Source organism: Acromyrmex echinatior, chromosome 9 (genome assembly GCF_024713525.1).
Source record: "Acromyrmex echinatior isolate Ae372 chromosome 9, ASM2471352v2, whole genome shotgun sequence".
Taxonomy (NCBI): domain Eukaryota; kingdom Metazoa; phylum Arthropoda; class Insecta; order Hymenoptera; family Formicidae; genus Acromyrmex; species Acromyrmex echinatior.
In genome coordinates this window covers 3,197,605-3,214,066 of record NC_141860.1, presented here as the reverse complement: position 1 = coordinate 3,214,066, position 16,462 = coordinate 3,197,605, and the positions used below count along the sequence as shown (strand labels likewise).

Here is a 16,462-nt window from a genome sequence, read left to right as displayed (position 1 = left end):
TCCAGAAAATCAAAGGAAGCCGGCTTATCAGTAACGCGCGCGCGTGTACTTGCAACTCGGAAGGGGAAGCAACCCTGATTTTCAATTTGGGTGGGGGTGATTCTGAAAATCAAATGTAATCTATAGGCACGATACTCCTTTTCCTTCACATCTCTCTTCGCACAAATCATCGTGAATTTCGATTTAGTTCAATTAATTAATGTGACGAATTACTACATCTAATTAATATGATTATGTAGAAGTTTATAACGTCGACATTCTGAATTTGCATACTTAAGAGTGTTAAAGAGTGTTATTAGATTGCGTGCGAAAAGGATTATTTAAGGGAAGTTAAGAATGAAGAGAAAGTTTGAGGTAGATATGCCGATTTATTCAAATCATTTGCCTACCTGAAAATTTCGACAAATTGCAACATTAATATCTTGTAAATTAATGTTTTGTAGTTCCTAAATCAACACACATTATGCGTAAAAATAGCATTCGTATAGCGGAATTAATTCGCCGCAAATATTATTTCTCCAGAGATAACGTCGAAACTCACAAATATCTCACTAAATATGTAATAATTTCTCAAAAAAATTTGATTCGTTATAAAATGTTCTTTGAGATGTAAAATCAGAAGAATATAAATTAAAAGATTGTTAGTTAATTAGTTTTATTAAAATGTTATCGCGAATATCATGTTTCCCAATAATGTATAATAATAAAAAAAATTATATTTTTTAATAATTCATTTACGGAGAAAAGGTGATTTATGGCGAAACAATGACGTACGAGTGCCTTCTCTGCTGCGCATAAATACTTATTTAACATAAAATATTGAAAAAGAGAAAAAAATTAAATAACAAAAGCGATTGACGCGAAATAAAATGGTGCCTCGTAAGTACGAATAACAAAGTTTTTTAATAAACAAAAAAAAAAATCTTTTTCGTAAAAAAAATGAAATGCACCAAATTTTTCCTTTGTAAAATAAATTAACATTTTCGTTTCAATTTGTTTAATGAGGTGGTAGAAATACGCTAATAGACGGTACGATCCATCCTCGTATACTTACAGCAAGCAATCAGCAACACTCTCGAGCTCAATAACAATAATAAGGAATAATAATCATAATCATAATCATCGTTCATAATAATAATCGTCATTATTTTCGTTAACGATATGTTAGCCTAGTCCGTATAAACACAGCGACATCGAAACATCGTTTATATTATATGTAGAAATTAATTCATATTTATGTATATAACATACATATATATAATATATATATAAAACATTTGCAAAAAAATCACAGTTACTTAAAACACCTTATCTTCCCACACTTTCTTTTTTTTTCAAACTTTTTCTCTTTCACATCCTTTCTTTTTCTCTTTCTTCCTCTCTCATTCCGCTTTTTTCTCATGCACATAGTTTTTTCGCACCTATTTATAGACGACGTATATCGCGGGAATAATCATCCGCTTTTAGTTACTAAATTAAAAATTAAACAAAAAGGTCGCAGCCAATTTCGCAAGACTGTTCATGCTTATCTTCAAAATACATTCGCAAGATTTGTTTTATAATCAAATGAATTTAGCCTTTCTTGAATGTGTCAATTATTTAAAAACTATCAATTTTCTAACAATAAAACAATTTGTAATATCTAGTCGAGATTTGTAATATCAAGGTTAAAATAGTCAACAAATTCTTAATATTTCTTTTAATAATTCCTGACGATCAATTCTCAATATATTATGTGCGTGTTGCGAATTCGAAAATTCTACAAAAATAATTTTTTTTTCCATAAGATATATCAATTTCACAAAAAAAAAACAAAAAACAAATCAATCATTAATGACTTCGATTAGACATGGAAATAGTTTCGTGGAAGAAAATCGTCGAGGCAGTGGCACAACATCGATGTAACAATGATCAGGATTTCTTAAGTACTATTCGCGATTTCACAATGTCTTCACTATTTTTAGATCAGAGCAGATGTCCGATTTCTAAATACTTGATTTCTTTTCTGTAAAATAATTCGCAATGCTGAATATGATGCGGAATTTTTTCAATTTTTTTTGTATTAATTTATATCTATATAAGTTCTCAAAGTTACGAATTAAATTAATATATTTTTAACATTTTGATAGTTCGCAACTTGAAGTAAAACTTGAAGTTTTCTCAATATCAGAGCTGTAAAAATTAGTTTTTTGTTAATTTTTAATCTGTAACTACAAGAAATTTTTTTATCGTTTCATATATCTTTTTTTAGAAGAAAGAAATATAGTACATACTTTTTAGTTATTAGATTTTTAGGAATTAAAATTCACCCAAGCTATTATAAATTCGCTTTACAATTATCGTTGCTCAAATATCAAACAATTGATTGTTTAATTACACGGCAGTGTTGGCACAAAGCGTAAACATTGGCTCTTTGTCGAAGAAGGAAATTTTACATTTAAATACAGTCCTAAGCACATGTAAATAAAGCGCATTTGTCTAGTTAGATCTGCGACTTGTATCTATGGCGATTGTCGGAAATAATAATTGATAAACTATTATCAATAATTTTTATATATTTAATCCCTCAAATCGCTGCTTCTCTTTCATCTCGGAAAAAACCAAAAAATACTACAAATGAAAAATAAAGGTATATATATATATATATATAAACATATATTACTATATACACATAATAAACCGTCATAATTAAGGTGCAATCTGAGAGAGTTGCGCGATATAATGAGTCACACCGATCAAGATGTTTGAGAGATTAAGCAACGAAAGAACCTCAACAAAAAACCTCACAGTAATAGAAATATTTAGAACATAAGTATAAGACTTTGCGCGCTACCGTCCGCTTGATAAGCTGAGGACAGAAAAGCCAGTGACGATGGCAGTAAATGTTCGCGATTCGATTCGCAAGAAGTCAGTCGACCGCACAGATATTGACCGACTGTGTCATCAAAGGATAGAAATTTAATTAAAAAAAAAAAAAGATTACGATTTTGCTCCCGATCTCATCAATAAAAAAAATTTTACAAATATGTTTAGTAGTATGAAATAAGTTGTAATTTTTAACATAAAATTGTAGAAAAAATGTAGACGAAAATGAAGAAAATATCAATCAAAAATGTTTATCAAATTAATACACGCCGGCGCAACTGGCTTCAAGCGATTGATAGCGAGACAGATGGTTGACAAAACATTGATTAACTATTTCAATAGTGCTAATGGGTATGTACAAAATTTCATATGTTACACGACAATTCCAATCCATCATTAATTCAAGCGCTCGGGGAAAGTCAATGTTGACCTGCACAAGTGACATATAAGAAAGTTATTTCTTCAGTCATTCAGTCATTAGTATAATTATCTGCAATAATTTTTTTATTACAATAAAGACGTGTACGTTGAAGTGAATCGAAAATTTCATAGTTTCAAAGTTTACTTGCAAGTTTCAGAAATTTGAAATAATCGCGAAGATCTGAAGAAAGTAATTAAAAATTCCTAAGATCTTTTAATTCAAACGCTTAAATTCATTATGACTAAAAAAAAAAATACGAACAAAAATTCTTTTAAAAGAAGTGTACGTTGATCAGAATTTTAATAAATTTGAAGATTATTAATTATATATTGGTCGGCACTCTTTTTGCCGCGAGCACTTCAATTATCACGGATGCTCGTTAAAAAGGAATGGTTGTCAGAGAACTTCTCTTAGGAGAGGACGTTGACTTCGCGGGGCGAACCGCAGACATTCAACACATTGCTGGTTGAGTTAGGCGTGATTTGACTTCGAGCCTCGTTTTGGGCTTGCCGTATTGCCTCCTTATACGGGCCACGCTTTTTTTTATTATACCGTGTCTGGAATTAGATTCACAACTACATCAATATTTCTAAAAATTGTTATTTTACTGTCACTGTATTATAAAACTAGTACAGAAAATATAAGATATACAATAAATTCCAAATTTCGTATATCTCTCTTTTGTATATCTTTTGTCATTTGAAGCAATTCCAATTATTTATATTTTACTTATTTTATTACTTACTGTATTTATTTTAAGCATTTTATTCATTATTATTATTTAAATGAATATACCTTAAAGGTTTCCAGAAAGGGACTTAATTGATCACAGGACATCAATGAACTGGTTGATGATCCATACCAAGCCACATGAGCCTGAGGACCCGATGAGGTACCGTCCTCCTTGCAAGATACCGTGATACTTAGCACCTGCACATAATAAAATTCGATAATAACCATGCTAAATTAATGCTAGTTAGTTAAGCTAATAATTATTGTAACTTATGTTATATAAGGATATTATCAACATATTTTTTAGAACATTTTGAGCATACCTTGCCGGGCCACCAAGGAAAGCCGTGAATTTTGCCCCATACAACATCACCTACGTCCATCCGTCTGCCATTAGTAGTAAGACAGTGCGCGACGGAGGTGGCAGCTAGACGCATAACCAGAGGATGCGACTGATGAGGCGGAAAATCTGGTGCAGTTTCTACTTCCGGCTCATGTTCGCTTAACTCATCGCTGCTACCACCGGAGCTCTTGCAGCCAGAGGACGCGTTGCTCACGGGATAATCACAACGCGCATACGCATTTGTGTTCAGCCTCTTCAGGGATATCGACAGCTTCTGTTTTAGGCACTGCTCCTTAATGGCTCTATAAGATTCACCACCTCCCGGTAAAACATTCCAATTCTGTGACTGCTGCTGCGACTGCTGTTGCGAGTCTGTAGAATCTAAACAGGATTGTTCAGAATGCGATTGTTCCTGTTGTTGCTGATTCTTGTGTTTTCTGCCCTCCTTATGCTTCTTTTTATGTTTCACTTTGTGCTTCCGGCGATGATATAAGAGCGGATCGTACGTAGGATTATATCTAGATAATTTAAAATAGCGATAAAAAATCAATACATTTTTCAAAAATGGCATTTCTTAAATAAACATTCTAAATACGCAAAGAAATATTTTATAAATTAGTTATATAATAAAAGTTATTCTTTTATATTGTGTAATCATATACACAGTTATGCGGTGTATTTTTATATAGAGGAAATTTATTAGATAGAGAAAAGTCATCAATACTGATATAGGAACAGACATTAAAAATATAGGTTTCCTAAGAAATACTTCCTTATTTCTAGAAACTAAACATTGAATTTTATTAATATACTGATAAAAATATTTTTTATTTAAATAATTAAAGAAATAAAAACTCACATATTTTTGTGACTTATTCATATATAAAATCAATTAAAACAAATTTCACAAATATGAAATTAATTCTTACGATTTTTATTCGCAAACTGTATAGTTTATGATACTGATAATATTAGATCGCTTATATGTTTCTTAAAATTATTTATTTATTTTTTTTCTATCTTATTCTTCTTTTTTTATAATATAATTTTAAACATAACATGAGGATATAAACTGGCACGTCGTAAGACACTGTAAGACAGACCATAAGCTTAATCTTTATGTATTGTAGCATTTTTGTGTAAAAAAATCTTATCAGAGCTGAAAGCGCTCTTGTATTTATGGGAAAACTTAAAAAAAATTGTCAAATGGAACAGCATAAAATATGGGTATAAATCAACAAAAATCGTTTTTATACATAGAAAAAAATATTATAGTTGTTACAAATAATGATAATTTTCGCCCATCAATAGTTTGATTGTGACAACCGTAAGATGGACATATCTTTACAGCCATAACCGTTGAGATATGCCAATATTACGGATATCATAATATACAAGGTATCCCATTTTAATCTATCATCTCAAATATCTCTTGAACAGTGAATTTTAAGGAAAAATGTTTCAAACAAAAGTTTTGGGACTTTGACGGGGACATAAAATGGTGCCATTAGTTTGATTTTGGGTGGCGTCGTCAAGGTCAGGGCAAGATCATTTTGAATTTTTTAAACGGAACCCTCTATTTTTCATTACGTATTCTTGTAGCTTACCTTGAGAGCTTTCCAAAATACTGTAATCAAATTCATTTTCATTAAGTACTTTTCGAGTTATAAGTTACAGCACCGCAGGCATTAGTATTACGCAAGGTATTCGACTGATGATTAAAACCTCTCAAATGTTGTTCAGGATCATGTTCTGAATAACGTTTATCAAGTTCAAAGTCATTGGAGGTTGTACTTCTTATTTTCATTTTTATGTAGAAATGAATTTTTAATGCAAAAATAAAAATAAGCTACAAGAATACGTAATACAAAATAGGGGATTCCGTTTCCAAAATTCAAAGTGACCTTGCTCTAATTTTGATGACGCCACCCAAGATCAAACCAATGGCACCATCTTATGTCCCAAAACTTTTGTCTGAAATATTTTTCCTTAAAATGTGTTGTTCAAGAAATGTTTGAAGTGATCGATTAAAATAAGACACCCTGTATCTTGTATATATTGTAGTTCTCATAACCAAAAAATATATTGATGGTGACTTTTGGTCGTAGCAATTGTAGCCATTTTTTCCGTGTATTGAAATGAAAGAATTCTAGAAATGCTCATATACATTAACTTATAAGTATTTTGTATATATAATTGAAATAATTTGTATATATAATTGAAAAAGAAAAATAAGAATATGTAGCATTACTATCTATTACGTCAGTTTTGAGGCTCACTTTGTAAGATGTTCATTTTTGCTTATTTTATGAAAATTTAATTATTGCAAATTTTTAAATAATATTGTAAAAGAAGTTTTATTTTTAACTTTTGTTTAAGAGTGTAACTTTTGTTAATAGTGTCAAAGAACAAAGTGATATGATGGTATTGACAATCTCCCTCTATACATATTATCGTAAAAAAAAATAATAAAAAAGGATTAAAAGGTATTATGAAATTCACAATCAAGCAAATCACGGATTCTTTGGATTTGAATATAATTTTCATCTATTTTTACCTCGGTGATCCGTTACAAGGCGACCTCGCTGGTGACACTCCGCCCAACATCTTTCTTCTAGCCTCTTTTTTAGCTTTCTTGAGAGCTCGTTTTGCCGCCTTTGCGCTGGCATCTTTCACTACACCGCCCTGCTTTTGAGGATCCACCTGTTCCTGCCCATCTTCTTCACCCTCGTAATATTCGCCAAAGGATCTAGGCAGTTCCAGAGGATCTCTCTCTTGCTGAGTATCATCAGCATCATCCGTTTCCTGTTCGTATGCATCAGGATCCTGAGGTTTCGCAGGTATTTTAAGAACAGTTCCTTCGCCTTGCGCACCAAACGAGATTTTGATCACCGGCGTAGTCCTGGCAATTCTCGTGGGATCTTCAAACACTGATTCATCCCAAAGATCCTCCATTGAACCCACTGAACGCTTCTTCCTCGGCACTCTACCAGTTTTCAATCTCATCGTCGAATCCGCAGCCGCGAAGGTTTTCTTGTCCTCCTCTTCGGGAATTTTCGCGCTCTCCACCGACGAACTGCTAAGTCTTCTCGGCGTAGCGCAATAAGCCGTTGAGGGATTATTGTCGCATTCGGCAGTGGACTCCACCCGTTCTTGCGATGTCAATACGTTCCTCAAGGACATCTCCTCTTCATTTGTTACAGGCCAATGTGAAGATTGCACGCTCGCCGCGACCTTCATCTTATCTGAAACAATGATTCAATCTTCGATACGAGTTCATACTAAGATATTGTCAATTAAAGCTTCTTTATTCATCTAAAAATTCTAGTCCGAAAAACATTTTCTAATTTTCAAGCATTTATTATTTTCGCAAAGGATTAAAAATATGTATCTTCTTTACACTTTGAACAAATATATGTTACGAAAATTGAAAAATTATCTTGCCCTATAAAAGTTAAAATAACAACAGCTTAAAAAGCTCCAGTTAAATTATTATTATTATATATATATATATATATATATATACATATATACACACATATATATGTATATACAATATATATATATATATATACAATATATATACAATATATATACAATATATATATAGATATGTGTATATACACATACACACACACTCACATATATAATATATTATATAATATGACAAAAAAAAACAATATTAAAACTTGTAGCAATAACTGTATGAAACATCATAAAAAAATTTAATTCTCAAGATTTGGACTCTATTTCCATTTATATAACGAGTTTTTAATTCAGTTGCTGCGTATAATTGGTATAATATATGCTCTCTAATTATAAGATTCTATATATAAAACATGTAATTAACTGAAATTATTAGATTGTTAAAAAGATTAAAAGCAAAAAAACTAAAAGAAAAAAGTAAATATCACAAAAGCAAATTGTTCACTAAAGAAAAATAAATTCAAAGATGACTCATACAGTTAATTCGCATAAAATCACAATATACACAATATAATCTATAATTTGTTTAAACGTGTTCTTAAATTTTCCAGTGAAAATATACCAGATAATTGATCGGGGGGACTTTGTATCACGTTGCTGATCTCATTGGGCTGTAATCTCGACAGTTTTGGGATCAACGATGCTCCCAGCTTTGAATCGGTACTCGAACTTGTCGTCTTCGTCGTCGTTTGGATCGTGCTTTCTGCCCGGCATTCCGATAGCAACGTTCGCTGAGTTTTCTGCGGTTGCTGACCGCAACGTCGATCACTTCTTCTCGTGGACCCCGGAATCAGCTGGTAGAATCAGCAAAGAAAATAGTAACTTCCGTGCGATGATTCAAGTCAAATATTTGTTAACGTGCAGTAATTTCAATAAAGTTTCTAGGAGTTCAATGAATTTAACGTTGTCGAAAAAAGGGTTCTTATTGAAACTTAAAAACTCAAGAGGAACGTAATTCATGTTATCAGATTTTTTACGACATCGACGATTACAATTTAAGTTTCTTAAAGAAATAAATTTCAGTTTATGGCTTCCAAGTCTTCTGTTCCTAAATATTTTTAAATTTGTAGATTACTGACAACGTAACACACAATACATACACATACACGCAAAAAACTTTCCTCTTTATTAAATATTCTGTTTAAAATTTTTTAAAACATAGCTTTCTAAAGAGAAAAACATTTTATCCCTTACAAAAATCCAATTTAATATTGCAAATTACTTATTTTAAGTATTCAAAGCTGAACGATGCTTTTACATGGAAAAAATCGACTTTATTGAAGTATCTAAAAATTTAGGTAGATACAGATCTGAAAATAATTTTATTGAATTATTAAAATAATCATGTAGGACGCTTAATTAAATTGCTAGAATATCGAAATTTTTGCATTCTGCTTGAGAGTTTCCCACATAATTATTTTGATAATCCAACAAAATTATTTTAGATTTGTATCTAAATAAATAAATTAAATATTTTAACAAAATTGTTCTTTCCATGTACTTAATACTCAAAATAAATAATTAATCACTACCTACTAATATTAAAATTTCTAAAAGAGATGTATACAATCTAAACACAATTCTATAAAAATATATACGATCCTAAGTAAGCTACGTTCACGGTACCTGCTGTGATTGCTGTTGCGCGTTCTCGTGCTTCCTCTTCCTGCTGACGTCAACGTTCTCGCTGTTCTCGTTGCAGATCGATCGGCACTTACTGCAGAGTACCTGGCGGGGCCTCAATCTCACTGTAGGCCTCGCATTTTTGTATCTAGCGGGCGGATTGATGCTTCTGCGGAGGTCGACCTTGGCGACGACGGCGGTCGCCGACGACGACAGCACATTCCTCTTTTCCTGGAAATAACTGAAGCGCGCTGCAATCGTCGCCAGTTTATCGCCATCGGGATCTGGCACCGATTCCGGGGGTTGAACACCACAAGGAAGTCCCCTATGAACACAATTAAGCGTGTCTTGTGATCGACGTTCTAGAAGTTTAAATGATATCTAAGCTAATTATTCAAAGAGATAGTGATGCCTTATCAATATTTCCGTCGTTTCGAAAAGAACGGTTTTTTTAGTCAAGTATTTAAAAATTTTTTTAAATACTAGAGAAAATAATTTTGTTTGGACTATTAAAATAATTATATAAGACGCTCAAGCTCGCTTTGCTAAAATGTTAAAATTTTTTGCAGCATTGTTATCAACGTTTAAATATTCTACGTAACTATTTTACTATTGGTAGTCCAACTAAATTACTTTCAGACCTATATCTAAATTTTTTAATATTTTAGCAAAACCATTTTTTCTGTGTACGTATCGCGCTGTTATCTTGAGGATTTATCGAAACTGCCTGATATACTTCATTAACTGCGACTTACTTTAATAGCGACAGATATTCATTTGTATCATCTTACATAAACGTAAGTCAATAAAGAATTAATGAAGTTTTCTTACATTTCTTTATGAGAAAATGCTTAGGTACAACGCTAGTTCTTTCGATTCTTAATTGATATTCATATTTATTTTTTTCGACTCGGAAAAAGGCTTTTGACTGATGTATGAACTTCTACCATAGAAAATAACAAATGACTTGTTCTTTCGAATTTTACCAAATTTTCTAAATTTTCTCGCGATTTTAAGCAATTTCTTCATCATCCTACATCCTTTTCCTACATTCATCGACAAATGAGCTAGATCATTGCGCCAAAGCTTTCAATAGAAACAGAATGAGAATGGCAAAAGATTGGGCAACGCTTTCGGGTATGCTTCGTCGGCTTCCCGTGCACCGACAACGCGGCCATGTCATGGTATTGATTCGAGAGAGGCACGTACAATGAGCGACAGCCTCTGACGGTATATCCATTAATATTTTCTAGGTCCCGATACGAGGCAGACCCTCGAAATTCCGAGTCAGCCCGCGCGTGGGGAAGAAAAATGGCCGGGAGGGAATAATACCGGGAATCAGCAGATTCGCCATGACGTGAAAATGATTATGATGGAACTGATAAATTAGAGAGGTCTATTCACTATCGTTGTTTGTCCAATTTGTTACGAATTTATAGCACTCTGCAAAGAGATCCCGCGTGACCAGAACTTTACTGTTTGTAATCCTAAAATTATTCAAATTATCCTCCTCTCATTCTCGAATTCTGAATTCGTAAGCTTATCTAATCTCTAAATTTAATTTACATTTTTAACCGAGCCTGTAATCTAAAGTATATATAACAAGCTTCTATTCAATAATACGTCGAATTCCATTTATCTTCAGCCTGTCGCAGTTAGATTCTAATTGGTTTTTTTCCTGATGTTTTCAATTATCTTGTTTAAAAACTATAACAACAATTGGCTCATTTCTTAAGTTAATAAAGCAGACAGTTAACGTGGACTATGGCATAGTATACGTGGCTGTTTCTCTGCTTTGTGTCCACGCACACATCCGCAGTTTCGACCCGCAAATGGTGGCGTTCTCAGAGACGTCGACGATATTCCCTTTGTTCCTGACGAACACGAGACCACTATAATAGAGGTTCTCAATCTTGGATCATGCGTGAACCGCACAGCTGGGACGTATTTTGACTTGATGTCGGGTAGATCGATAAATACCGTTTCCCGGACTAATAAATTCATGTCCTTGGACTGTCATCTACTAATTCAGTCATCGATTTGCAGTCGACCTTTCCTAAATGTAGATTTAACAGACCGTGTAGTTGAATAAAAATTCCGCTGAAGTAGTCTATTTTAAATTAATGAAAAAAATATGTTAATATTTTATTTAAAAAAAAAAAAAAACAACAGATATAAATATCTATGGAGTTCTTCTTTTATCGTTCGAATATGATTCAAGAAATTCTTTGAGATGCTAATGTTGATATCGTTTTTAGAAAGGGAAAAAGAATTAATTTTGTGCGTAAATCTTTGTTGAGAAATTCGCTTGTTTATTCGATGAATGTGAATATTTCATCAATATCTTTGAGAAATTCTTCAAAAGTACCTCTATTACCAATTTAAAAAAATAAATTCAGAAAAGTATTGAATTATAATACATATAGCGGAAAAATATGGGAACCTCTACCGCACCATACTGTCGTGCACAACGTGACACAAGCCAGGCCTGGTTGGTCGGTGGCCCCGACTAGCTTTCAGGGCCGTAACAGAAACTTTACTGTCTCTTGATTACTTATCTTTTCTTATCTAACCGAACTTGACAAAACTGTAGAAAATTTTCACATACATTACAATATAATTGAAGTGAAAAAAATCATTTATAAATGAAAAATATAACAAATACTAGCTAATTGCTATCTTACGTATTATCAACTAAACACAAAAATGGGATTATATTATTACCGCAATAAACGTACAAAATTTAACAAAAGGAAAATAAATAAGTAATAAAAATAGTCATTGAATACTTTGAAATAATTAATTTTTCGATGCAATTAAATTGGGACGTATTGGTGATCAAACTTTAAACGACCCTTTCAACCTTACTTACAGCCCTGCTAGGCATGGTTGTGCAATTGCGACACGGGGCGGCCATTGGCCGCCCAGCTTGAACAAGAAAACTTAGGGCGCGGGGTAAGAAAACGGGCAACAGCTGTTCGGCCGCAGCAACGAGCTCGGTTCTGAACTCACGGGGAGGCTAACCCCGGTTGCCCTCTAAGAAAAATGCGCTGAGAAAAACAACAACTGCTTGAATGGACAAAACTAGCGATTGCAAGAGCAAAATTGCTATCCGGATAAATAGGGTACGCTCAAACGAAAAGTCTGGGGATGATTGGTGTCGATCGGGATCAGCGCGATTACAAAATCATCGAAATTACACTCCGATTCTCGAGATAAAATTGAACAAATTGGATAATTACGTAACGTCCAATGAAAATGAGTTTACCCACCAAGCAATAGTTTTCAACAAAATCGGTTTAATATCCATTTTAATTATAACACTCAGTGAATTCAATTGATTCGATAGTAAAATTTAAATTCATGTTGTAATCATATATAATCAAGTTCAATAAAACCTCAACAGCCTTATAAAACTTCAATAATGAAAGTTCGTTAAGTTGATTAATCGCATTCGACAAACTTGGTAGTTATAATATTTAAGTAAATTCAATTTAAGTATATTTCCCACGTGTTATTGGTCTGACTATATATATAGGAGCTCGCTTTTCATAAGTTCGCGGATTAACTCGTATGAGTGGCACAATAGTGGTCAACTGGTATAATAGCTACTTAGTTGATTTCCCAATAATCGAAATGACTGCTCGTATCAGAGAAGTCGGCAACGACTATATTACAAAGGTGCGTTTACTATGCGAGACCATGAGTCACCACAGTGAAGTCTTTTTAGCATATACTGGGTGAAGCAAAACTTTCGTTACGTTTAACCACCTATTTTTCGACTGTTCAGCTTATTTAATCGAAATTTATCGAATGGAAAATTCCACTGCTCGTTATTTATATAACATTATCGCGCGAAAAGAATTTCAGTAATCAACTTCTTTTCGGTTATCGTCGAAAAGAATTCCATCACGATTTGAATCCGTTAGGAGAGAAAGCATGCGACTCGTGATATACCGAGTATACGTAATTATACGCATGTGTGAGTGCAGAAAAAACATGGGTAGAGGATGTAATATCTCATTTATATGACGACTTAGCGACAGCCGAGTCATGTGAAATTTGAGGAAATTCACGACTTCCACGCCCATTGCGGCTGGCGCCAGGAGGAGACATCCACGCGCGCATACGTTTCCTATTAAAGTACAGATAAGTTATCAAAATTATCGGAGCTTTCGGAACTTGGACCTATTTACGTCTCGGAGGAAATGAGATATTTTGTGCCAAGTTCGCGCGTAAGTTCGTGCACTATCGTGGAAGCCGACGGATGGCATCACTTCCACAACTTCTTCCCAACAAGTTAATCCTGCGGATCGTAATAATTAAAATATCTCGAATCTTAATATTATTCCTCAGATACTTTATATTTGAATTTTAAAACGCTCCAATCTTCCGATCTTACATTTCAGCTTGGACAATTTCGACTGGCTATGACGTTTAAAAAGTTAAAAGTGAAAGAGCCATAATGAGATATTAATTTCAAAAACAAAGTAAGAGTTAGGGGAAAGCCTCTTTCTTTAAAAAAAAAAAAAAAAACTAAAGTTTTGAAGACGATTAATATATCTTTTGCATCAGTCCGATTATTTCTAAATAATAAATCGACGTTTCGTTAAAAATCAAATTTTTGGAAAAGTTGATGTTACACTACTTTTTTAGAAACATACTTGTGCTGCAAAAAAATAGATTTTCCTCTCAATTTACCATTTATACCATTTGTACTTCGTTTCATATAGTTACTTGAAAGACAAATCTTTACATTTCAAGAATGCTACACAAAAAAATGGATGATATTTTTGTATATTCGTATATATATTCGTATATATATTCGTATATATTTTTGTATAATCGTCCAATTTTAGATCGATTATGTAATGAGACTCCTTGGGATCCTGACATTTGAAACATTGTTAGTGCAAGTATCTGAATTTAAACTTTTATAAATTGGAAATATCATATCCTTGTATCCCAATGATTACATCAAAAACTGAAAGTTATATCTGGCAACCGGATTTGTTGTAGCAATGGAACATCAATCATCATCCGCATTATTATTACACCGATCATAAATCATTTTGCTTTTTATCCTGATCCTTATTTTCTTACACTTTAATCTTAGTTTGTGTGGCAATTCTAGAATCCCAAAATACTCTACTACTCAAAATACTCTAATACTAAATTCATGAATTCGAAAATGAAAGTCATTGTGAAGAATTTTTGCAGCTGTGCAATTTATGAGATTTCGGCATCTTTAAACGTGGATATTCGAAAAATCTGAGAATTTCAAATCTTTCGTGTTGTTCCATCAGAATCTTAGAATCGTTATAACAAAATAAAAAAAAATCAAACCCATGAAAAAATATCATTAATGTTTGTTCCTTGAACAATGAGTTTTTTTCTCAAAATTATTACTATAATTTGAAAAAATGATGTGAATCTACTAGTATACAAGAATTTATATCATCAAATTTTTAAAACTCTTCTAAAATATCGAAACGCCTACGCAGTATTGAAAGAAATAATCATAGAGTGGCACAAAAGAGCCTAGTCATTAATATCCGGTTTAAGAAACAATTGTCACTTTGTTCCAAAGTACGAACTTGTGTGCGACGATGGAAAGGTTTTGAAAGTCAAAATTTTCCGATGATTCGTTTTTCAACTCATGACTCCAATCTTATTGTATTTTTTTCTTATGCATCATATATCTCAATAAACTGTAAGTGGACTTAGTCATCAACTTTTCTGTTGAACATTCCATTATATATTCGTCATTCTGTTCACAGATAGCAAAAACACTAAAGTACCTCTTAGTTACTATTTAACCAATTCCAAATCTACCAATCTCTAAAGTACCTATACAGTTATTATAGAACCAATTCATTTTCAGAAGACATACATTTTCAGGCTTCAGAAAGGCAAGGCAAAAAAACTTCTAAAGAGCAATGATTGATGAGCAAATTTAATCGTCAACACTTAGTGTGATAAAGCAAAGGCATAAACATGATCATTTTCCTGCAAAACCTTCAAAGGACCAGAACATCATCAAATCGATTAATCAACTAATCCCAAGCTGTTTTGGATGCTAGCCATTGGACACCTTTGGGTTTAACTAGCGGAACTCATAAACGGGTAATTTTTCAAGATTTTTTCTTTAAAAGCCGAAGGGTGGACAGGGGTTGAACACTGTTTCGATGAGAGAACAAAAGGCTCTCGGTAAGCGGAACAAAATAGGAAAAAAAGAACAGGTCACAACACGAGGTCTTTCCTTCATGTCGCTCTTTCTCACTTTTTCTCTCTCTCTCTCTCTCTCTCTCTTTCTTTCTGTCTCTCGCTCTTTTTATCTCTTTCTCTCTCTCTCACTCTCTCTCTTTCTCTCCCTTATTCTTACCTCTTAGTGGCGTCGAGAAGCGCACCTTGGAAGCACTTGGCGCCATGGACGAAAGATACCACGAGGATGTCAGGCAGCGCGGATTCGACGGTCACGAGGATCTTGTCGCCCGTGGCGAGCGCGAGGTGCGCGGACGGGGCCTCCGCCGCCGCGGCCGCCATCTTGCCTCGAGTTTAAAGTTATTGCGAGCGAGCGTGCAAGTAAGCTGGTGGTGTGTGGTGTGGTGTGGGCTTTGCGCTTTCCGCTTCGCTCCGCTACGACCGAGCCGACCGGAGAGGAGCGAGCGGCTCGTCTCGTATCGTTGTCGTCGCCGTCGTCGTCTCGTGCGCCGCGCCGCTCCGCGCCGCGACGCACCGCCCCTTGTTTCTTTCTCTCTCTTTCTTTTTCTTCCTTACTCGCTCGCTCGCTCGCAGTCTGTCTGAACCGGATGACGTGAGGAACGACGGCTGCAGCTGTGTGCGAAGACCGCGTGAAGCGTGGTGAAGCGGGCGGTAAAGCTTCACGGCCAGGGGGCAGGTGGGGGTAAAAGTTGGTTGCCAGGTAGAGGGGACATTTAACCTGGCAGCCCACACAGCTGGCTGTGACTGCGCCGCGTCGCCGCCCCTGG

The 16,462-nt window shown here is 34.0% G+C and overlaps 1 protein-coding gene across 1 annotated transcript; it reads right to left on the bottom strand.

The window, feature by feature from the left end:
- Positions 1–1,340: 1,340 nt before the first annotated feature.
- Positions 1,341–16,447, bottom strand: LOC105151217 (uncharacterized). Its single transcript, XM_011064791.2, has 7 exons — positions 15,856–16,447; positions 9,474–9,795; positions 8,410–8,641; positions 6,919–7,606; positions 4,342–4,879; positions 4,082–4,216; positions 1,341–3,843 (listed from the first exon to the last, which is right to left on the bottom strand). Exons 1-7 carry the CDS (start codon positions 16,014–16,016, stop codon positions 3,697–3,699), a joined length of 2,223 nt encoding a protein of 740 aa, XP_011063093.2. The 5' UTR covers positions 16,017–16,447; the 3' UTR covers positions 1,341–3,696.
- Between the last annotated feature and the right edge of the window lie 15 nt (positions 16,448–16,462).